Source organism: Serinus canaria, chromosome 3 (assembly GCF_022539315.1).
Source record: "Serinus canaria isolate serCan28SL12 chromosome 3, serCan2020, whole genome shotgun sequence".
Classification (NCBI taxonomy): domain Eukaryota; kingdom Metazoa; phylum Chordata; class Aves; order Passeriformes; family Fringillidae; genus Serinus; species Serinus canaria.
In genome coordinates this window covers 30,330,010-30,353,928 of record NC_066316.1, presented here as the reverse complement: position 1 = coordinate 30,353,928, position 23,919 = coordinate 30,330,010, and the positions used below count along the sequence as shown (strand labels likewise).

The 23,919-nt window shown below is 41.3% G+C and overlaps 2 protein-coding genes across 2 annotated transcripts; both read right to left on the bottom strand.

Annotated features, from left to right (window-relative positions):
- Positions 1–1,331: 1,331 nt before the first annotated feature.
- On the bottom strand, positions 1,332–4,759 carry PRR18 (proline rich 18). Its single transcript, XM_030236226.2, has one exon. It carries the CDS (start codon positions 2,544–2,546, stop codon positions 1,734–1,736), a length of 813 nt encoding a protein of 270 aa, XP_030092086.2. The 5' UTR covers positions 2,547–4,759; the 3' UTR covers positions 1,332–1,733.
- Positions 4,760–4,886: 127 nt separating this feature from the next.
- Positions 4,887–23,919, bottom strand: SFT2D1 (SFT2 domain containing 1). Its single transcript, XM_009091527.4, has 8 exons — positions 23,761–23,919; positions 17,662–17,748; positions 15,822–15,904; positions 12,392–12,473; positions 9,985–10,020; positions 9,169–9,227; positions 7,796–7,825; positions 4,887–5,594 (listed from the first exon to the last, which is right to left on the bottom strand). The coding sequence occupies exons 1-8, from the start codon at positions 23,821–23,823 to the stop codon at positions 5,555–5,557; spliced, it is 480 nt and encodes a 159-aa protein (XP_009089775.1). The 5' UTR covers positions 23,824–23,919; the 3' UTR covers positions 4,887–5,554.

The following is a 23,919-nucleotide window of genomic DNA, read 5'->3' as shown; positions in this document are numbered from 1 at the left end:
TAATATGACAGAACTACATGCAAACTCAGCTAAAATGATATGAAAATGCATGTGTTTCATAGCTATCACTACAAATGACTCTACATTTGCTTAAGTGAAATAGAATTAGTCTCCATAAATTTTCATGCCCCATGCTTTTGTGTCTGGCCTTTGAACATAGCTATTTCACAACTGCCTTATATTGGTTCCTTTTTTTTTTGCAAAGGCAGTATCAATGCATGTAATAAATATTTATTTTCTCAAACCATCTCCCCAGTCATTCCTTAAGTTTCAGGTGGAAAAAAAGAAAAAAGGTACTTGAACAAACATGGAGCAAAACAAAATGCAGCACATGGCTACATTGTGCAACTAATATAGAGAAAGATTTATCTCCATGATTTAATGGAAGTCAGCACAGACATCATTTGGTGTAAACAACTGATGTCTTAGTGAAATTAATAATACCCAATTTGTGGCACTAAACTTTGTTTTACTCTGCTAAGTAAATTCAGCTGAACGTCTTCCTACATGTTCAAACATAAATTTGCAAAATACTTATAGAATCACAGTAAATGCTCAGGTCTGACTGTTGTTCTGGGAAGCTGGATAACAACAATAAAAGAGCAACAGTAGGTGGCCGAGACACTGTAAGCCTGGTAAAGACTTACGCTTCCCTTTCCGCCCGTAATTTCTGTACACTTGGCCTCCCACCCTCCTCCTCGCCTCTCCCAACAGACAGAGCTCGGAAGAGCATCAAGCATGGCCATAGCCCGGAGGGAGAAAGGCTGCAGTGGGCTCCGGGAATGGGAAGCCGGAGGACGCTGACAAAGGATGCTGTCTCAGGGCTCCCTCCCTCTCTCCCTCCCTCCTTCCTTCCTTCCTTCCTATTCCACCTCGTACATTGGCAGTGGCTGGAAAGGTCGGATGTATCTGAATTACTGCCTGGGAGGGGATGAAATCGCGAAGTCCATGCACAAACCCAGCCGCTCCTCTCCGGTTCGCCGGCGCAGGGAACCGGAGCTCTGCCCACGCCGCGGCCGCCCGCACCTCCCCATCCTCCTCCCGCTGTCCCTGCCTCTCCCCGGCAGGATCACTCCTCGCCGGCACTGCTGCCATCTGCTCCCAGCAGCGACGGGCTCGCCCCCGCCTGCTCGGTCCCCTGCCTCCGCCGCCTCGCAGAATCTGCGGCTCTGCGTTTTCCCTGGAGCCGAGCTGTACGGGACTGTTCCGAGGAGCAAACCTGTGAACGGCACAGGCTCTCCGCACGGTGACCAGCCCGCCATCCTTACCTTATGGACACCGAGACAGCCAGGCTGGGACAGCCCAACGCGAAGCTACCAAGGCGCGAAGGCTACCGCAACACAAGAGTCCTTTATTCAAATAAATAAAAATGAACTTTTATGTACAAATATACAAAACCATTACGCACATTTTATAAAGTAGTCAGAAATCTTTAAAAAAACCGCGAGGGTGGAGGCAGGACGCCCACAGCCGGTGCCTTCCCTCCCAGCACCCGGGCACCGGCGGGCGGAGGCCGGCGCCGCTCCTTTGTCCCTCGCCCAGGCGGCGGTGGCGCCCCGAGGATCGGCTCCGGGCCAGGGGCTCCGCTGCCCGGCCCCTGCCGCCACCCGCCCGGGCTGCCAGGGCGCCGACAACACAACACGGAACACGACATCGCGGATGGCGGCCCCACCTCCCCCCGGTCCGACCGCTCCGGCAGCCCCCGCCGCGCCGCTCCCCGGTCCCGGCGGGGCTCACAGGGTGCCCAAGTGCGGTAGCGTCTCCAGCCGCTCGGGGTGGTCGCGGCCGGCCGCGCTCTCCACGCCGCGCAGCCACTCGGTGCATTTCCGCACCAGCCCCTCGTCCGCCGCGGCCCCCGCCTCCTCCTCCTCGTACTCCTCGTCGTCGTAGCGGTGCCGGTCGTTGAGCAGCGACACCTTCAACAGAGCGCGCAGGTCGCCGCGCCGGGCCGGGGCGGCTCTGCCGGCGGGAGAGGGTGCGGGCTGCCCCCGCTGCCGCTCCAGGCTGCGGCGCTGCAGCACCCGGATGGCCTCCGGGGGCAGGCTCAGCGAGAAGCGCCCCGCCGCCTCCCCCGGCGCCCCGCCGAGACTCTCGCAGGAGCGGCTGCCCGCCCCCGGCGCCCCCGGGCGGCCCCGCGGCTGCGGCGGGGTGGGCTGGGGCCGCGCCGCACGCTCGGCCGGCGGTCTCCGCGGAGGCGGTCGCTGCAGGGACGAGCAGGGCCAGGAGCTGGAGAGGGGGCCCGGCCGCTCCGGGGGCGCCCCCCGCGCCTTCCTCGCCACCTTCTCCTCTGCGGGCCGAGGCGCTGCCTTCTTGGGGGCCGAGGCGGCCGCCGGCGGCTTCTTGGGCTGCGCCCGGCCGGCAGCGGGGGAAGCGGAGGGGGTCGGCAGGATGGCCGGCAGGAGGGGCGGCAGCGTGGCGGGGCGCCCGGGAGTTCCCTCCGGCTCGTCGCTGCGGGCCCAGGGAGGAGCGGAGCGCGCTCCGGGCAGGGCGGCGCTCCTTCCCGCGGGCGGGCAGGGCCCCGCGGCGCGCCGGGGCTGCAGCCCCATGGCCACAGTCGCACGAGGAGCCCGAGCTGCCTGCGCGGAATGAGAGCTCGCTCTGCGCCGACAGCCGCCGATTTTCCCTCTCGATAACCCGTCCCCCTTCCCGCCCTTCGCCCGCCCCGGGAACACCCTTCCCTAACGCGGGGTGGGCGTGCGGGCGGGGACGGGGGTCGTGCCGGCACTGGCCGCGCTCCCGAATGAGCCGCACTGGTCGGGCTCGATGCGGCGCTACTTGGTGCCTTTTCCCGGTCCTCTCCCGCTCACCCTACACCAGAGCCGAACTAAAGAAGAGGATGGAGGGGCTCACGCCCCTAGGGCAAAAAGTAAATTGCTCCTGAAGTCCTCAAGCGTCCAAGCGGGAAAAGGCAATATTTTAAATTCATGTTAAATTCTCTTGCCGTCTTAAAAACAAGAATGATACTTTGATTACTTGAAGTATCATGAATAAGGGCAGGCACACAGGCCAAGGGACAGACACACTCAGACCTAGGGCTGGCTGACTCGGATTTAGTGGACAAGGGCTGCCTGGTTTTGGTAATGAAGAGTACAGTCCAGAGATCCTTCTTCTAGCATCAATGCCTTCTGTGACAGAGCTAATGCACATCCCCCCTCGGAGGTTTGTTGTTTGTTTAGGTTTTTGTGATATCCAAGGGAGCACTTCCTATCTTTTCAAGTACCCTAGCCAACAACAGAGGTTTGGAGAAGTTTCATGGTGCAGAAATAAGAAAACATACATTTCCTATAGATCCAAGATGATTACCACCACTCCAAAATTTAGCCTTAGAACTCATGGCATATAACTTCTATGGCATTTATTTCAAAGTACTGTTTTTACTAGGGTACCAAAACTTTATCAAAAAATGGGTAGCATGTATGCAATCCACAGGGACAGATCTTCACACCTACGGTTCCACACTATCATAATGGGTATTACTATACTGTGAAGATTCCCCAACTGTGAGCTCTTGGAATACTCATACAGAGTAAACAAAGACAGGATGCAAAGGAGCAAAAGATATGGGCAAAACAACACAGTGTGTGTGTTCTGTATGCAGATGGAGGAAGTAAACCCTTAAATGTTCAGGAGAGAAAAAAAACAAGGAAGGCACATGATGTAACTAACAGATCAAAGTGCATATGGAAGCATACCAGTACATGGAATTGCTGGTTCTTGAACCCATTCTCTCCTGGTGATCAAAGTGTTAACAGACAAATGGTAACTTCATCGTTTACCATAGTGGATAAATAACTAAATAAATAAATTCTGAATAACCAATGTAACTCTAATTAAAGACTACAGTGAAGGTGGTTGTGTACTACCAGAACTGGTGGGTGATGGGCAAAACCAGCTCTGGAGCAAATGAAAGCCTGGCCCTGATGCACTAGAGATGGGATGGGACAGGATGGGATGGGACCTTTCCAATCAGCTGAGGTCAGCAGCAGTGACTGGGGAAGGGGAAGTCACTTCCAGGATGATGCCCATCACGGCCTGCACACACCCTACTTCCTCTTCAATGCAAGCTGAAAAGTAAAAGGAACTAAAAATTTACCCAAGGCTGCCTCAGCACCCAAGGGCTGTGGGCAGAGTTGGAATAGTTGTCCCTACATCACACAGCTCTAGCAAGCCCAAGGGCCTGCTGTGGGGCCAGGACTACCTGCCCTCCCCATCACCAGCAGGGAGGATGTCTCTCTGGCAATTTATTGTTACTAACCAGTTAAAAGGCGTGGCTTAGTTGGAAGTCTAGCTGCAAAATAATGCAATCACCCTGTACACAGCTTCTCCAAAAGTTGTTGCTATGTTTTGCAACATCAACAGGAACATACTGTACCTCAATTTGTCTCTTTAGCCTGAACTCTGAATACTAAAAACCCTGAGGTTTTCTCCTTCCTGACACTGCAGATCACATCTTTTCAAAGCCATTCCTTCTTCAAGATTTGTGGATCAACAGAAGAAAAAATCCAAAACAACTCAGTTTTGAATATACGTATGTAAGCACATCGATCCTGTGCAAAAAAAGAACCTCCTGCAATATAATATCAACCAAATATTAAAGATTTAACTTTGCTCCACAATAACTGTATAGTTCTTAGCTGAAAAAATCACAAATGAGAATCTCTTGCTGGAGCCAGGCAAAGTATTAGAGTACTTCAATCCATTACCAGATTAAGTCAGAATGACCAGTTTGCCTAAATACTAAAAGAACCTTTAAGGTCACTGCTCCAAATCTATCAAACAAATTTGGATATAGTAATATTCAAAAATTTATATTTTCATTTTTATTCAAGAGTAACACTGACATTTTCAGCTCTCTATAGCTGACTCCTAAATAAAAATGTATTAGGCACTTTTAAAATGATTTTATTTCACAAGTCCCGTTTATACATTAGCCCTAAGTTCTTGTAGTAAAAAGTATTTAGGTATGAAAGTTTTTTAAAAAAAACCATTTAAAATACAACTTTTTTAATAAAATCCAACAGGTTTTAAACATTCCTTTTACATTCTCAGTAAGTTTTTTTCCATAAGGCACATGTATAGACATTTCAAAGGAGCAGTTAATTACAACCTTCCAAATCTTTACAATGTTTATAAAGCTCTGTCTTTGGAAAAGCATACAATGGATAATATACAAACATAAATGGCACATTGCAAGTTTTAGACAGAACTGTAAATGAAACCTTTATGCATACTACCCAGGCTTTAGTGACTTGCCTCCACTGGGGAATAAACTGTTACTGGATACAAAGTAGTATTAAGACCACTCTGTCTGAAGTATTTTAACATACTTTCTTGTTAGAAAAAAGCCTGGAAGTTCCAGGGTAAACACAAATAATTCTCCAAATTTATGTGAAAACTGTTTCTAGTAAAAATTATTTAATCTCCCGAGTGCAAAAGGCAAGGAAAATACTGAACTGCTACTGGGTATTTCAGAAGCGGCAAAGTAGTTTTTTAAGCAAAATTTACAGAGGAAACAAGTTGCCTTTTAAAGTGAACAGTGGTTCCTGGTTTTAATTTACCCTAGACAGGATGAGAAGCATTTAATCACAGCATCCCTTTAAAAAAGAAAAAAAAAAGTCAGTTAAGATTTGTTATTTTGCTTATAAACATCTAAACCATTACCTATTTACAGTTACAAATATGGCAGAAACTAAAGACATATCAAGAGCTGATCAAATGCAGGATCTGTGTGTGAGACCACCCCAGCTAAAGGCCAGGCTCAGGCCAGGTCGGTGCCAGGGTTTCCGTGCTGTTTGCATTGCAGACCATGCTGAAATGCAGACACAGTGCTGGGAGGGGCTCTGCAGCACTCTGGGAGGCTGAGCAAAGGGCAGAGCCTGATTTCCCAAAGGCTGCCAGCAAGGGCTCAGCTGAGGAGCGCCCTGTCCCCAGCAGGGCACAGCTGCCAGGGCTCCAAGCCACATCGGAACTGGACTGTCACAGTGCAGGAAATAAAGCACAGGCTGAAGGGTTGGAAGTGTGCACTGACAGGGCAGGATGGAGAGAGCTGGTTCAGCCTTAAGCTTTGGAAGTTCTGGAGGGTTCCATTTTTTTCAATCAACAATCAACAGTTGTCTGACTGTTACACTCAGATCATTGGCTTTAGTCTCCATTATTATTCATTTCCCCAGAAAAGTAACCAACTTACTATGGAGTGGAATTTGTATTCTGTTGCTAGTCAGTTTCAAAAAAAAAATAAAGAAACATACTATCATCACTCTTTAAAGTCACTCAGCTGTATGGGTTTTGGTTTTGTTGCATTTTTTGCTGTTTTCATTTGGGTTTGGTTTGGTGGGGCTTTCTGTTGCCAGGCCAACAGGAGAGCCACCATTAATTTAGGAAGAAACAAACAGAAACCAACAACCCACACCCCAACAAACCCGTGAACAAGCAAAATGTTTTGAAGAGCAAACCATGAAAAGAGTTAAACCAAGGAATGTAATTTCATGAAATCAAGAGAAATGCATACTTTAAACAAATGACATAATACTATTCTCCCTGGCATTTAGCACGGTTTAGATCATTGTTCCCATAAGAAAGGCAGTCAATACAACAAATTTATGATACCACTCCACATAAGCAAATAACACAGTAATCCCTAGAGAAATCACAGTATTACTAAAAGCAGTCTGTATACAATTCAGTTCTTTGGCTCATAAAATCTAATAGATAAATACACTGAAAGAAGTTAACTGATGCATATAACCTAATATTTTTCTCCCCAGAACTTAGAAGTACTGTTGATAGGGAAGAAATAGTCTGACACCAGAAGCTCAACTTGCTTTCTCTATTGAGAAAGCAATTAAAAAAAAAAAGACATAAAGAATGAATTAACCTACTGACCTACTGAGACTGTCTCATGGCCACTGGAGCTATAAGAATTCAGAATACTACTTCTGCCTGGGTTAGTCTGAGTTGTCAGAAATAGTAAAACGACAGGCTGAGCTCAGTTATTTTATTCACTGTAATTATCAACAACTATCTTAAAAAAAATCCTTCCTAGATGAAATCTGAAGCTTTAAAAAAATAATAGATTTTTTTGGCCATGCTACTGGAAAATACCAGATGAAAGGGGTAGACACACCTCTGCTACAGCAAGCCTCATTAAATAATATAGAAGTACTTAATTTTTGAAACAAAAAAACAAAACAAAACAAAACAAAAACACTGTCAGGAAGACCAAACTGCATTTTACATAAATCATAGAAAAAACAGATTCTTACATTTGATTACTTAGATTTGTTTTCACTATGTGTTTGGTCTGCTTTCATTCTCTTTCTGTACACACAAGAATGAAAGAAAAGAGAGGAGCTTGCCAAAATGAAAAAAAAGCATTGCCTTTGCCCCTCCTAAAAATGATGGGAGGAATTCAGAAATAGAAACAGAAGCTGCCACTATGTTGCTTGTTTTGCTTTTAACTAGGATCTCAGATCCCTAAGTTACCTTTAATTTTAGTACCAGAAAAGTCACTACTGCATCACTGTATTGTTAAATCATTAGAGACATTATTTAAACAACACCTTGGTTCATTTTCAGTGGTGGAAACTAGAGAGAAATTTATTAAAGAGAATTACTATGTATTGTACTTCTATTTAAAGCTTATATTAAGCATGACTTTTAAGTTCAGCTATGCCATTTTCTAAAAGTTAAAAGACAAAGGAGGATGTTATATTTTTCCACACATGTAAAGTACTTTATGCCTTTCCCCAGTGTAAAGGTAACTTTTGTTAAGATGGAAATTATTATGCAGACTCACCTTGCAAAAGGAATATAAGACAGACTATACCTGAAAAAAAGAGGAAAAAATGTATTTGTAGAGCGTTCATGTCTCTCCTAGAATCAAATTACTTCACTTTAGGCCAGCATTAATAAAAGCAACCATTGTAACAAAGTTTTAAACAAGATTACTTATTCAATTTAATGCTCACCTGAGAAGAGGACATGTTTGGACAAGAACTAAACAGTGATATGGATTTGGTGGTTTACTTTTTCTTTGTTGAGTTTTTTTCTTTTTTTTAATGTAGTTCATAACTTCTATTGCACATGAACTTAAAAAATAGATTTACTAGTGCCAAATCCAAATGGAATAGAAAATTTGTGTGAAAATGGTACTCAAGATGATAGAGGCAACTTCTTCCAGTTTAAAAGACAAATTACTATGCAAATATACATCTAATCATATTATTTATGTAACTAAATACAGATACATGCTGTAGGATGAATAATATTCCACAACTGTGACACTCAGACAGCTGACAATTCTATTATTCTCTGAAATTTGCTTCTCACAAGCCTCCAGGCAGTGTTCTGTTCTCATGCCCAGCCTGATCAAACCCCAGGACAGTTAACAAATGTGAACTGTCTGCTGCAAACACACAGAGCACAGTCTGAGCTAGCAGCCTTCCCTCTATCTAGCACCATGCCCAGCAGTCCCTGTCCTGAACAAATGGTTCCTTGTCCTCAGACCCATGTTCAGTATGGACTCTGTGTACTCAGGGCAAGTTCAAGCGAGAACTGTGGTCACCTTGGGTTGCCTGAGTGTGAGCACCAAGTAATTCACCTGGGACAAGGACACCAAGTGTGTATCTCTTTGGAAAGGCAGTAACTTCCAGAACTTCTGCCAGGCTTGCAAGCATTCACCTGACTGCACTCATACACTGCCAAACCCAGCCCCCAAGCTCCTGGCCATCACAATCACAGCACCTGCTGCACTAAATTCACCCTCTCACATCCACCCACTCTTTAACCCAGCATATTCCTGGGGCAGGATGTACCCTATGAAAATGATTTTTAGCTTCTTTCATTTCAAAAATCAAAAACTAGTTCGAATTCAAAAAAGAGGAGAGTATACTTTTACAATACAGAAAAAGTATGACAATTTTTTTTTGCATATGTATTCCTTTCATAAGCCTTCAGATAAGTTCACACGTTGCAGAATATACTTCAAATTACCATTTTTGCAAGACGATTGAATATAGACTTTGCTGGAGTTACACAACCCAGCTGAGAAAAAACAGATTGAGGCTAGCATTTGGGCACACTTATATGTGAATCATATATATATAGGTTTATAATCATGCGGGTGCAGGGGCAAGGAGAAGACATTCAAAGGAATTTTAAGAATCTTACCAGGTCATTGCCAAGAACTGCAATATGCAGAATAACATCGCCAAACCTTTTTTGTTCCACTAAACAAAAAAAAGGCAAATTTTGCAAATTAGTTCATTTTGCACCACACCAGCCTATACTGCAAACAATTGGCACAGACTGATCAATCAAGAATAGAGTTGACTGACAATGCCTAAATTTCCTTGTCTTAGTTTGCTGTTTCTTTCCCAACAATTCTCCATTCATTGTATCCATCACTCCATAAGCATCATGCTATGTAAACCTTTTCTAGCTTTGGAAACACTTAACAGCATCAGTGTTAACACTCACTCACGTAACTGTACTTCTGCAAATATGAAAGTTCATTCCAGTGACATATTTACTTCTATGGAATGCAACTACAGTTAAGTTTTCAACCAAGATGCCTGAATATACTTCTGGTTTTTTTCTGTTGTCTTAACCAGCTTAATATTCTGTATCCATGGCTTCTGAAGATGGCTATACACTTTCTGGTATCTTCTGACATAAGTATGCACCACTAAAACAAAACAATATTCAAACTTGGTTTTCTTAGTTTTTATTCTAGAGGTCTGCACACTGAACCCAATGCTCTAAATTTTGCATTCTCATCTACATCACATGCAGGTGGAAGGATGCATTTGCTTTTACAGCCAGCAGGCTCATCACTCTACCTGAGCTCAACTGCAGTCAACAACAAAAACACCACACACGAGTTCACCTTTCCTTTACCACTGAACTGTATCTTAAAACTACAATACAATTAATAAACTAACCAACTGAGATTACTTTTTTTTTCTAAAAAGCATTCTCACTTACCCAGAATACAGCACACAGAGTCAATATTAGGCAAAGCTGGGGCGAGAAAGAGAGACAAAGAAAAAAGGAATAAATACTCAAATACAGGAGTATTTGCAAGTACAGTAACTATTCCCATGTTTTCAATGGGCAATCAGCACTTTAAAATTGACTTATGAAACAAAGGCTGTCTCACAGTGACTACATGATGAACTCCGTGGTGTTTTTCAAAACACAGTATGAGGTATACATGGCCAGAAGGGCTGGGACAAGTCTTGAAAGGAAGACAAGGCAGGAGTTGACTTGAGGAACCAGCAGGAGTATAAGCTGGTGTGTGCACCCATATTTTTTGGTTCTACTAAGAGGTGGGCTTAGATGATAAAGCTTTACTGAAAGGAATCAAGAAGTCTGGTAACTGCTACTCTTTTATTCCAGTACATACTATCATTTTGCAGCTGGTATTCATAACACCTGTCTCTGACAAGAAAGATGCGTGCATCACTACCAACAACCCTTTATTAAAAATATCCATTCTCAATTACAGGATCTGGCAAATATAGCCTATGCCTCATCTGCTAGTGTTTTTTCATCTTCTGACACTAATGAAGAGTCCACTAGGGAGCAGCTGCCTCAGGTAGAGTGAAAAACTCACATGAAGCTTTGTTCAAGGTACTTAAACACTTTGGATGGAATGTTAAAATGACATGGCTTACTACACCAAATAATCACACCATTTGTGCAAGCTTAACCATCACTTAGAATTTTCCACTACATCTTATCTGGCTTCTTCCATTTTTCATTACACACAGTACAAAACAGAACAAAAGCACAAATGAATTTTCACTTGAAAAAAGATTTGTTGGCATTTTATCGAAAAGAAGAAAAGTAACACAGACTTGAAATTTTCCAAACATGTCTGTGACTCCTGAACTGCCTACAATTCTAGCTTTGTGTTAGCATGGGGATGAAAACAGTCAGATTCATCCAAAGTTTTCAAAACTTAAAATTTACTAGTTCTTCTGTGTTTTACTTTAATTTCCGTACTAAAAGTCTTGGCTCTCATCCAATGTTCACATTCACCATTAGATGAAACCTTTCATTCTCATTTTCCCAACTCTGCTGGTAGCCTCTCTGCACAGGTAGGTCTCTGATGTGTGCTCTGCTCTCCTTCCATCTCCCTGATGTGTTTTGTTTTTACAGTCTTCAAAGTAAGTTATTCTCTTTGTCACCATGTCTGAGCACAGTGGATGACAGGATCATCAAAGCAAAATGATTTTTGTGCCTGCTCTTTTAAGCATCTGGCCTAGGCTCTCAGCTTCATTGGAAAAAGCCCACAGCTGTTAAGTGCTGGAGAATTTATGCTCAGCAAATACAGACTCTAACAGAACTGGAGATATTCTTGGACATTTTTAATTCATGCCTGCAAAACGTAACCTTTCTAGAACTTGTAACTTGGGATGAGTTGAAAATAGTGACAGAAAAAAACAAGAATACTCAAACAAAACAAACCAAACCTCTGTTGAACAAAGTTTGGAGTCCAAGCAATGATCAAGTGACTTCCCCAAAAAACAAAGGCAAACATAAGCTTCTCAAATGAGATTATAACTATTTTTTATGTGGGTGTGCTACAGGAAGAACATGCAACCTCCATATGACAGCCATCTAGAAAGAATTTATGAAGACTTTCTTACTCACTAAACTAGAAAAACAAGTTATATGATAGAGAGAACAGGAAAGCCAATTACATTTCAAAAATTAAAGTTGAAACAAATCAGTTGGAGCAAACCAGAAAAGTATTAAGCAGAAAAGCAGCAAGGGGAGAAAGTTGTTTTCTACCCAATATAAAGATTTGGGATAGGAATTCTGGTACTTAGGAGAAGGTTTTTTCCATCCTCCTGGAAGAAGAAATGATGCTCGTGGAAATAAAGGAGCCAGGGATGTCACAATGGAGAATCTCAAAGCTGAACACGTGGCCTCCCAGACTTCAGGGAAATAAATGAATTTTCTCCACTGCTTTGGAAGTGCTGAACTACTGACCTTTACAGACCAACTGCAGCCAAAAAACAACTGTGAAGCTACAATTGGTGGCCACAGTAGCTATGAAAATCTCTCCCCTTGTTCTTGAAGAAAATATTTCAGAAAATAAAATAAAAAATAATTAACCTACCATTAGCATTTACTAAGAAAGATTTTATAAGGAATATTTTACTCCAAATGATTAATTAAAAAATCATAAACAACAAAAACATGTTCAGAGAAAGGAGCTAGATGATCTTTGTGACATACAGAGCTTCACAGCTTGACTGTCATTTCTCTGCAGAAGGAAGAGGGAGACTGAGAAATAACCTTTCTTTTGAAAAGCATCCAATTTAGCTTTGAGGCTAAAGAAAAACTTTTTAATAAAAGGAAAGAAAGACAGTATATTTACCAACATCACAATCGTAGCTATTAATCGTTTTGGATCAAACATTGCTTTCAGTTGCTTCAGTGGCCCCATCAGGAAACACGTACTAATAGGAGATAAAAAACCAAAACAAATTGTAAATCACTTTCAAATAACTCTTTCTAAAAGACAGTAGGTAATTAACCAGTTTTCCAACAGATATATGGCTACAAAGGCTTTAAAAAAAGATATTTCAGTGCTTAGCAACAGAGACTAACTAGAACAGAAGGTGAAATACTCCATGAATTTAGCCCTGGAAACAGTTTATGAGTCACCCTTGGTCACGAAATTCTTTCCAAAATATTACCATAGTGAAAAAAAAGTAACAGGCAAACACAAGAATACTTATATTGGTTGAGATAAGAGAGGACAGAGTGTGACAAGGATATACTTAAGGAATAACAGAAGAGCATCCATCAAAAAAGAAAAAACACATTTCAACTAATAATCTGTTTGATGGTGCTGAATGCCACTTATAAATAAAGACGATTAAGAAAGCAGTGCAGTTACAGTTAAATTTAAATCATATTAAGAGATACTAAATGGGGGGGAGATTGAACTATAAGTAACTCTACATGAATTTAGTGATGGGTGGGTTGTCAAAGATGTTTTGATTGTTATTTTAAGATGGCAAGCACCATAATAGATAGGGGGAAAAAAGGAAAAAAAAAAAAAGATGAGCAAACTCAACTGCAGAAGTAAATGAGATCATATCTAAGATTTCAGGAAACATAACAGCAACAAATACAGTGGTTGGAGCTTTTTACAATATCAAAACAAAACATCATAAGTGTAGCAGAGTTATCAAGTTGAAGTCTAGTGAATCTTGTTTTGAAGCTGTTATAACAACTGACTTGACAAAATAATGTCAAGATTATAAAGACCAACCTGCTGTAGAAAATTTTTATTTAATAATACGTATTTTAACCCAGGCAGAATGCAAGTAGCTACAATCAAGATTACAGGGAAGTTCTACCTCTTTTAGTCAAACAGGCAGAAAAAGTTCAGTTGTTTGTATTAATCCTCCTGCTTTTTTCTACTCTGTAGTTAACTAGAAGGGAGAATGAAAACCATCAGCAACACCACACACTGTACCTTTCTATGCAAAGAAATGCCATCTGAACTAAGAGTTCACAACCTCAGGAATATTTGTCTGGCTTCAAATATTTGAGATGAGTCTCTCTTCCTTTTCATTCTGCTTTGTAGAAAACACAACAATTTAATGAGAGTTCAAATGCTTGTAATCTTGTGGTGGTCTGAATGCTTTACTACAGAGCAGAAAACCTAGTCTAACTCCTTTTCTAGTTATTCATTTTTATATGAAATGAAGCAGGGAAGAGTTTGATAGAGCTTCCTCCTGAAACCAATCATAAGCCTTCCATTACAGAAGAAATATGGGAATCCACATTCCAGGCAGCAAATAGAACTCAATCTCCTACATCCAAATGTTCTCCTACCAGCAACTTTGCATATGTATCTCCTTCACTTTTTTTATCTTATGCAGACAGACTTCAAATATCCATATTAAATGAAAAAAAAAAAAAATTCACAATTCAAAAGAAAAATAAAAGTTTTATATTCACTGCAATCCAATTTTTTTTCTCAGTATTTTTTAATCTTGTCTGCTGAGCCATAAAATTAAATTAAGATCAAAAAAAAGAGGACATGGAGAACTAGAAGAAAATATTAGTTAGCTAGTGGTAGGATAGTGATGAGGAAAATGAAGTGGTAAAAAGGAATTAACTTTTGGCTACATAAAGCAGGCAGAAAAAATATAGAAAGCAAAATTCATTGTTTGTAATCTGATTCATATTGAGAAGACCAACATCACAAGAGCTGCACCAGAGACAAGAAGAGATTCCACATGGAGCAGAAAAAAAGGCTGGAAATAAATTCTAGACATCCTCCAATTAAACAGAATAATTCTTTTAAATACACCATTCTGTAGAGACACACTCATCATCCCTGAGAACATTCAAGTACGTATCATTGTTTTCATGTTCATGGTTAGAAAACAGTAGCAAAAACAAGCTAGAGGGGACTAAACAGGCTAGTAAGAGTGTAACTGCATTTTGGTTAAAATACAGACTTGCAAAGAAGCCTGGAATCTGCTTGTCAGTTTGGGACTTCATTGTTATCTCCTACTGTTCTCAGTACACAGTTGCTTGTTTTTTATATCCAAAAGGAATATTGAAGGAAAAATGGGCCTCTTTTTTCTTCTAATGTTAACTGGAGTGCAGACTAAAGTTTTTCAGCATTCTCCTGAAAGAAATACTAGTCTGTAAAAACTTTCCTCTTAACTCAATTAGACCTCATAAGTACCAAGTTTCTAAAATGCTCATTTAATTTGAAGAAGTGAAAACACACTCAAAGTACCAGGTAAAAAAGAACACAACCAAAGAAACACACCCCAAACCACCAACAAAGAATAAAGAGTAAGATAAGGGAGAGAAAGGCAAACACTTACCTTTGCCTATCTCCAGTATTAACTTTTTGTTTTGTTTTAGTATGAAATGGAAAAGTTCTACAATTGAGACTCAAGGTCAGTATAGACATATTGTCTCCTAACATATTTGTTGAGGAAAAGCAGTACCTTCATGTTTCTCAAATGTTAATGCCACATTACATGAGTTCTAACAGATTAACAATGTTTTGACTCAGTAAAGTTAAGTTACTTGACTAAAGTCAGAGTCCATGAAAGTCAAGGCCAGACTCCATGGGGTTTGAATCCCATGACCATGCCTCAACTACACTAAGATAATAAGAAAAGGAGGAAAAACAGAAATTGAAAATACCTTAGGGACATTTTATTTCTTATGTGTCTTTCAAACTGTGAAAGCAAAGTTTTCAATCTTAAGAGGGCCCCTTTTAGAGGAAAATGTTTTAGGACTGCTATGTGGAACAGTTCAAAGAATCAGAGAGTTTAAAAATACACTATGAGCAAATTTTAGATTCTGCCTTAAGCCTTACAGTCAAAACAAGGATTTCCTGAATGTTTCCTTTTTGAAAGTTTTCTTGGAAACAGGAGGACCTCTGTTAAAAGCAAAAAAAAAAAAGCTCCTTCCAGTAACAAAGTATCCACACAGAGGGCAGACTACCAGTTTGCTTCTGAAGCTGAGATACTTCTGTACCTGGCAGAAAGACTTAGATGTAAAAAGACAAAACATTCAGCTAGCAATTTGTTATTCATACTTCAGATACCAGTTGTGATGTGCCCACAAACACACAGGTAACTGTGTGTGTAAGGTAACTGATAAACAACAAAACTGTAAAACAAACAAGCTTTTGTTATTAGTACTCAATATAAAACAATGTTGTTCACATGTAACATAGACAGCACTCTAGAGAAAAAGAAAATGGAAATGTAGCTGAAAAGGAAGGTACTTTTCTAAAACCAATAACTAAGAAATCATACCTGGCGAGAGCAGCAATATTTCCCAGGGTGTAGAACACTGCAAAAAGTTTAATCCCCTTTGGGAGCCATAGCAATGCTGTTCCCTATAAAAGACAGGTTATTGGCACGTTTGCAATTAGTCAATTCAAATTATTTCCATTTAATAAATGCAACTTCATACCATGAAGAACATCATTCTGACATACATTAGCAGAGCACACTGTTCTCAGAGTCGCAGCAGTCACTCCCCAGCACACTTCTATTGCCACCTGCTGGCAAACAATGTGCTGCTTCACTGGCTTTGTGGATATTTTTACAACTAGGCAGTTTATTTATATTACTGATTACATTTATTTGTACTGTTTATATCCTATTTCACAACACTTCCACTTTTGTTACAATGCCCCACTGTACATTCTACACCTCTGCACACAAGATAAAAATGTCATAAAGCTGCACTAATATTCACCATCTCCTTTCTCTACCAATCAACCATTTACACTTGCAGCTTAAATACACACTGAGGCTGAATAGAAATATTTTAGAACTCTTCCAGATATCTCTTCTTTCTGCTGAACTTTAAAAAAATCTGCAGCCTTCTCTGATCACAGTTGCCTATGATGATCAGGGAGAAAAGGAATCATAGGAACAGGACCCAAAAGATCACTGAGATACAACCTCCCACCAGGCCAGGCTGCTCCAAGCCCCATTCAGCCTGGCTTTGAACAGTGCCAGGGATGGGGCATCCACAACTTCTCTGGACAACCTGTTCTAGTGCCTCACAATAAAGAATTTCTTTCTTGTATCTAAGCTAAATATCCCTGTTCTCAATTTGTACCCATTACTCCTTGTCCTATCACTACAGCCCCTAATGAAGAGCCCCTTCCTGGCTTCCCTGCAGACTCCCTTCAGATACTGGAAGACTGCTAGGAGGTCTCCACATAACCTTCTCTTCTCCAGGCTATACAGACCCAACTTTCTCAGCTGGTCAGCCTCCACTAGAAGCAAAACAAACTGTGATCTGCACACTGCGCCCTGAAAAAACTCAACCAAACAAAAAAGCAACTGCATTCTACACAATTGCAATTACAGTGGAAATCTGTGGTAAAAAGAAAGGAAAAGAGGAAGGAAGAAAGGGAGGGAGGAAGGGAGGGGAAGGAAAAGGGAGAGGAAAGAAAACAGAGAAGGAGGAAAAGGAGAGGACTTCCCCAATGTTTTTTCAGCTGTTTCTGGGAGTTTCCATGCAGCTGAAAAACTGCCTTCTTGTGCAAGTTACCGGTGTCAGATTTTGACAGAGCCAAGCAATTAATAGGTCTCAACTCTTAACTGCAAGCTGCAGACTCCTGCCAGCCCCTAAAGCTCAGGAATGAACACGTGATTTGCTGACTGTAAAACCACCAGGAGTGCAGCAGGTTCTTCAAGTGTCAACACACAACCACACCCACTGATTTGAGTGTGACATATTACACTTGTGGTTTCTTCAGACTTTAAAAACCTTTCAAGCTTCCCCTGTAATTTTTTTTTCTTTCTAATAAAAGGAAAATAAAGATGGGTACACACCTCTTTCCTAATACACCAGTTACAAAAATAGAGCATATTTTGTCAGTGTTCAAACTTTTCAGTAAGAAAATGTATTATGCTACAGTAAAAATGCTCACTTCTGTAACTGGAAGAAAAATGGCCAAAATCATAACTAAGAGATCAACAGCCAATTACACATTTAACGTCCAGTTAAATAAAAGCACACAACATTTAGAATGCAGGATAAAGCAAACACAGAATCACACATAAAAGAGGAATATGAATGAGGTTTAACTGTAGAACAATAATAAAGCCCAAGGAAAAAAATAACTTTACTTACAAGAAAAGAACATAAAATGCCAGCAACAAAGCATATGGCAAACCATCTGACTCGAGTACCAAAGCTGAGTGTTGAGGCATCAAGGACCTTAATAAAAAGAGAAGAAAAAGAGGATATTACATACCCAGTTTAGAAAAATCTAAAGGACAATTTTTTCTCTACCACTGAAGCCCTCAATTTCAAACAAAAAAATTTTTAGCCGGAAATAATTATTTTACCTTGCTTAACAGTTATTTGTGTATTAATTATTTCATATTACAGAATCATATTATCAATCTGAAAAATATGGAAACATTTACAAACAAACAAAAAAGACAAAACCCATAAAGGTATATCTTGGCATGCAAGCAATGCTGCTTCACTTTCAAACAGATTTTTAAAATCACCACATAATTGAAAATAGTCACAGCTGTACCAAATCAAAAGAAAGAATGGACCTTCCAGCAATTTGCAAAGGAATTAATCCATTTGTGTAACAATGTAGGTTCCTACAGACATTACCACCTTTTCCTGTTCCTAAAGAGGATCCCTTGTACATATTAATGCCAGTATCCACTGCAAGCATTACTACTCCAATTTCTCTTCCAATTACTTTCCCCAAGGTGTAGGCAAACCAACACAGTTGGCCCCATCAGACTAAGCTAACTTGCTGAAAGGGAATATTTCACTTCCTGCTTCTCCAGAGTGACTCCAGAACCTAATGAGCTGAGCTACCTGACACAGCTCCTGACATGAGGACAGAATTAGTGTTCCTTGTATTCTGATGACTTGGCTAATGAGCCAAGCCAGCTCTGCAAGCTGTCAGAAAAGCAGCAGGGCCGAGGTAAGGAAAGAGGCAGGGCCATATAGCTGGCAGAAAGGCCCCTTTCAGCAGAAGTGATTTGTTAGATATGCTCAGCTCATCTCCACCCACTCTGTAAGAACAATGCATATCTTACTCCAGGTCACTACAATTAAATGAACTTTCTGTTCTAAACTGGCCTATTAAGTGAAGTGTTGCTTCAGCTTACATAAAATTACTTTAAATGAACAACTTTCCTATTTGTTCAGCTGCCACAGGCAAACTTGCTCTCCTGTAATTTAGTCAAAAGGTATTTTAAGCAAGACTTATTAACCAAATATACATGATATACTACCTTCCCCAGCCAATGACTATGATATTTGTCCTTATCTCCTGAGAAATTTCTTTCAGGCAGTGGTAAGCTAACCAAGGAAATTTGGTTACTGCTTAGAACAATTTCACATTTGTACAAATGAGGAATCTGTATCTAGTTTTATAAAAAACAGCAACATGAACACACACATAAAGGAGCGGTGATGACAGAATTTTCCAAAGGTCAGAAGATGCAGCTTACCTTGCTAGGTCCAACACTTTATCCTTATGTATGCATTAAAGAAACAGACAAAACCAGTAACTGAACAATGGTTTGGTATTTTAAATAGTATTTGACAGAGTCCTGAATGCCTGCATTTTAAAGAAGAGTAGGAACAGCTGGTAGCACACAGCTGAAGATACCCATTTCAATCATGCCTTTAGTTAACACCTATTCATACACCTAATCACAAGCACACATACACACAAAAATAAAAGAGTAAAAATCCTTTCCATCTGTGTTCAGAAATGAAGTGTAGATAGGCCAGTAATATCAGTAAATCCAACACACACATTTCAGATTGCCTAGAAAACAGGGAAAGGATGAAGATAAATCCTTTATTCAGGTGCATCAGGCTCATTGCTGCCAGTTATTGCTCTTCTATTTCTAATCTTATTATCTGACAATGCTCCTGGAGTGACTACCAGGAGACTTCATTCTTCAAATAAATCTGAGAACAGCTTTATCTTCAGTTAAATCTCTAACAGTTAAGAGGTAGGAAAAAAAAAAACACAAACAAAACCAGCACAAGAAAAAAGAGAACCACACAAAGGCTTGGAGCAAAAAATACCACAAACTCCAAAAAGTTTGATGCATTTTATCGATTTAATTCTTAAAAACTGACTGACAATTTACACATGAACTACAGGAAGATAAGCTGTGGCATGAGGGCTGCCAGTGCGTTCTGTGCAATAAGAAAACTAAACACATTAAATGGTATTAAAAAGAAGGCTCATCCTTCCAACCATTCCCAATGATGTCATGATGTCATTTATGTTGTCAAGATGAACCTAGTCAATACAGTGTTTGAAATCCTGAAACTGGGGGTCTAGTAATCCATTTTCTGAGTCCCTAATACCTAAGGGGACTGAGGGGAGACCTCATTGCAGTCTACAGCTTCCTGATGAGAGGAAGCAGACTGGCAATGATCACTTACCTGTGGTGAACAGAGACATCATATGAGGGAACAGCTGAAGCTGTGAAAGGAGGTTTAGGCTGGATATTAGAAAAAGGCTTTTCACCCAGAGGGCGGTGGGGCACTGGAACAGGCTCCCAGGGAAGTGGTCACAGCACAAACCTGAGAGAGTTCAGGAAGCACTTGGACAATGCTCTCAGGCACATGGTGTGACTCTTGGGGATGGTGCTGTGCAGAGCCAGGAAGTGGAGTCGATAATCCTTGTGGGTCCCTTCCAAGTCAGGATATTCTACAATTTATATTTTTTGGGTTTCAGGGAAGCCATGGAACTCACTGCCTTTCCATGATGCCTGTTTCAACGCTGCAGAGAAGCACCATGCTGCAAAAGTTCAGTTACAGATACACAGCTCAGCTGTGTAAACCACAGACACCAGCTTGTGCTCAAATGCCAGGCTCACTCTAGAAGCTGAGGACCTGACAGTGCAGGAACTGCACACATGTGCTGCAGGCAGTAATTTCTATACTAGGGACCATGGGACACCCTGAGGTAACAGAGACTATGAACCCTAAGAAAAAGGAAGTCTAAGCTGCCCTTGCAACAAAAGCAGGAAACAGCACAAAGGTGCTAAAGATTCTTTTTGTGCATCTGACATAAATTATACAGCTAATCCCAGATTTCAGATAAAAAGAGCTGCCACTGCAGTCTGTGGTATTTGGATTAGCAAAAGCTTTTACTTAGGAGGCTGAAAAAATTTCCAGGCACATTCCACATCTGTGGTTCGTGTGGAGAACAGTAGTAGTAGCAAGGGAGTTCCTGTAAAACATACCCTTCTTGCTATACTGCTTATCAGCTTGTTTCTAACAAGAAAAAGAAAAATTAAACTGAAATCAATAAAAGGAAATACTTAATTTTCTATTGCTGAATTTTAATGCCAAACTCCTGGGCAAGAAGCTTTTTATTCACTACCTATTTCAAGCTAATAGTATATGAAAGAAATGACCAAGACATCCAAAAATCTACTGGAAACCAGAATCTGGAATGGAGACTTTCTGAAATATGAGGAACAGTCTTGCAGTAACAGCATCACTGATGAAGAGTTTACAATAGACACACAATAAACAATATGAAGGACAATCCACAAGGCTGCTTTTGATCAAAAATAGTTCTTGTGCTCTACCTTAATGGGCTCCCCCCATACATTAATGATCTCACAACAGTTTTCCAAATGGGCAAACAGAAAACCAGAACCACTTTATTTTACTAATCTAGAAGTTAACAATTACATGTTCTCTCAATGGTAAATATGCAAGTAATGGAGAAAATGCAGAGAACGTTGAGTAAATTGGCAGAATTGAGTTTCTAAACCATAGTGAAACAATATTTATAGTGATATATTCTCATCTTTCCCTAACAGGCCTCCTTATTTGTATTTCTATGACCAGCTGAGATTAAAATAGAAGAAGTGTAACATAAGAAATGAAATATAAGATATGTAATATAAGAAATGTAATATATAATTTCTTATTAAAAAAAAGAAATACCTGGTCTATTCCTCTGTTGAAATCTTATTGAGTACTTTAAGCAACATCCAATGTATCACATGGACTGATTTTGCATTAGTTTTGGTGTTGATAAAACTAAACAGCATGATGCTGCCCTGAAAACATCATAGCATTGCTACATTTATTACTTATTTTTGATCTTTTTGGTATTCTTCTTTTTTTTTTTTTTTAATATATTTAGAATAATGGATCTAATTGCAGCAAGAAACAACAGCTGGTTATCTGAAGAGTTTAGAAAGCACAGAAAGACTTCACTGAATCATCACACAGTTCTTTCATTATAGACTTGTCTTCTACTTAGCAGGAATGACTTGTTACTTCATGATAATGGTTCTGCAAAAACCAAGGGAAAGAATCCAGAGATATCTATGGACATGAACCATATGATGGCTATTACACAGCTACCAGATATTCTAAAGAGAGGGCCTTTGTTTTCAGCCAAACACATGACTAGTCTCCAGAAAGATCATGGAAACAGCTGAAGATTTTACACACACAATACATAACCTCACACTTTCTTTCACAGTCCCACTTCTTACCAAGTGTTCCTCTGTGCATGGGTGCACATATTTTTTTTGCTCTAATACACACACTTTAAAAATAGTCAGCACCACTCAGCTCTAGCTTTAGTGAACGTCACGTACGAATTTCCTCTAAAAAGAGGCTTGATTTCCACTTTTCTACAAACACATTGCTACCTTGAGAGAAAAATACAGCTGAGAAACTGCCTGACCTAAACACTTGGGGTTTTTTAAAGTCAAGGGGTATTTATTAATTTTAAAGATCCTTCTAGTTCATCTCAGCATGACACTTCAAAGACACATTTATAAGTTTTCTTCTATCATGTACCAGACAGGCTTTAAGTATAGGCAGATTTTTCTAATTTAAAGTCTTTTCTGGCTATAAGAGTATCACTACATGCAATAGTAAAATCCTATCTAGCTTAATTACTGATATTTAACAAACTAAACACATGCTTAGCTGAGTTCTCTCCTCAGGATATAAAACTCAAATATAAAAGCATTAAATATGTAGGCATTTACTATCACAGCACCAAGTAAAGGAAAACTCTATGTGACTATCATGTGCCTTGTGACAGTAGAATAATCAATTCTCTTGGAACTGAACTGAGATTAGCAGAAATCTTTCTTTGATAACCCTGAGAAGAGCAGAAGGTGAAGCATTCCTCCCAAATGTTGGCAGCCAGTTCTGGTGTGAAAGGGCAAAGATTCTACACTGCTTCCAGAATCAGTGGACATAATTTAGGTGCTTTGTTGTGGCAGAGAGGCCAAACTCATGAACCTTGAAGACCAACGGCAACTCAGTGCAAAACCAAGTGAAGCATGCCAGCAGGAAGCTGCCAGAACTAATATCATGCCACCTATGCTCAGTTTGTGCTGGTTCCCCAAGGTTTGTTAGCTGCAGCTCAGATCCCAGCTACATTCCAGCCTCCTCCACCAGGCTCCAGTACCCTGCAAGTAGCAAGGGTGGCACTTTGATGTGGGGCACTTTGACTTGCAGTCACATGAGTTAAGAGAGAGCTAAAAGAATAAATGGTTCTTTGTAAGCATGCTCAGCTTTGCTTCAACCTAGAGATTAGTTCTCAGGATGTTTTGGACTTCAAACACGGTAAAAACGAAACAAAAAACGCCGCTGGCGATGAGGAAGATGGTGGGAACAAAATAGAACAATTAAGCCATACTTAAGGAGTAAGGAGCAAAAAGTAACTTCAGCAAATGCACACAAATCTATCTTTGTCGAAACAAAACCTTTGTTTCTGCAAATTTAAGGGCCTAAAGGAACGAAGCAGCAATTTACACTGAATGGCAGACTCAGTCGGGCTGGAAAGGAGCATAATGTTATCTGCTCCCTGCTTAAGCACAAGAAAAACTTGCAGAAACCGAAGGACCCCAAGCCACCAACAGAGCCAAAAGCTTCACACAAGAGTAACTGGCCAAAACCCATCCTCCGGGCAGAGCCCGCTGCCCACACCCCTCGTCCCTCGGCGCACGCCGCAAACTTTAGTCTCTCCTTTCCCTGCCGATCCCTGACCCGGGCGGGCAGGCACCGGGAAGCGGGGTGTGGGTGTGCGCAGGCCGGGGACGGGGGAAGGCAGCGGGGGGAGCACGGCAGCGCCCGAGCCACAGACCCCGAGCCGGGCCCGGCGTAGCTCCAGCGCCGCTCGACCCGCGTCCCCCCTGCCGGGGAGGGCAGGAGAAGGGAGAACGAGCTCTCGCGGGGCCATACCTGCGCCGTCAGCCCCTGCTCCTCATCGTCCTGCCCGGCCAGCACCCGCCGCAGCTTCTCCATGCCGGCCCTCCCTGGGCAGGGCCGCGCCGGGGGCCGGGCTGGGGCGGGACGAGGCCGAGCTCCGCCACGGGCCGCCGGCCCAGCCGGGAAGTGACG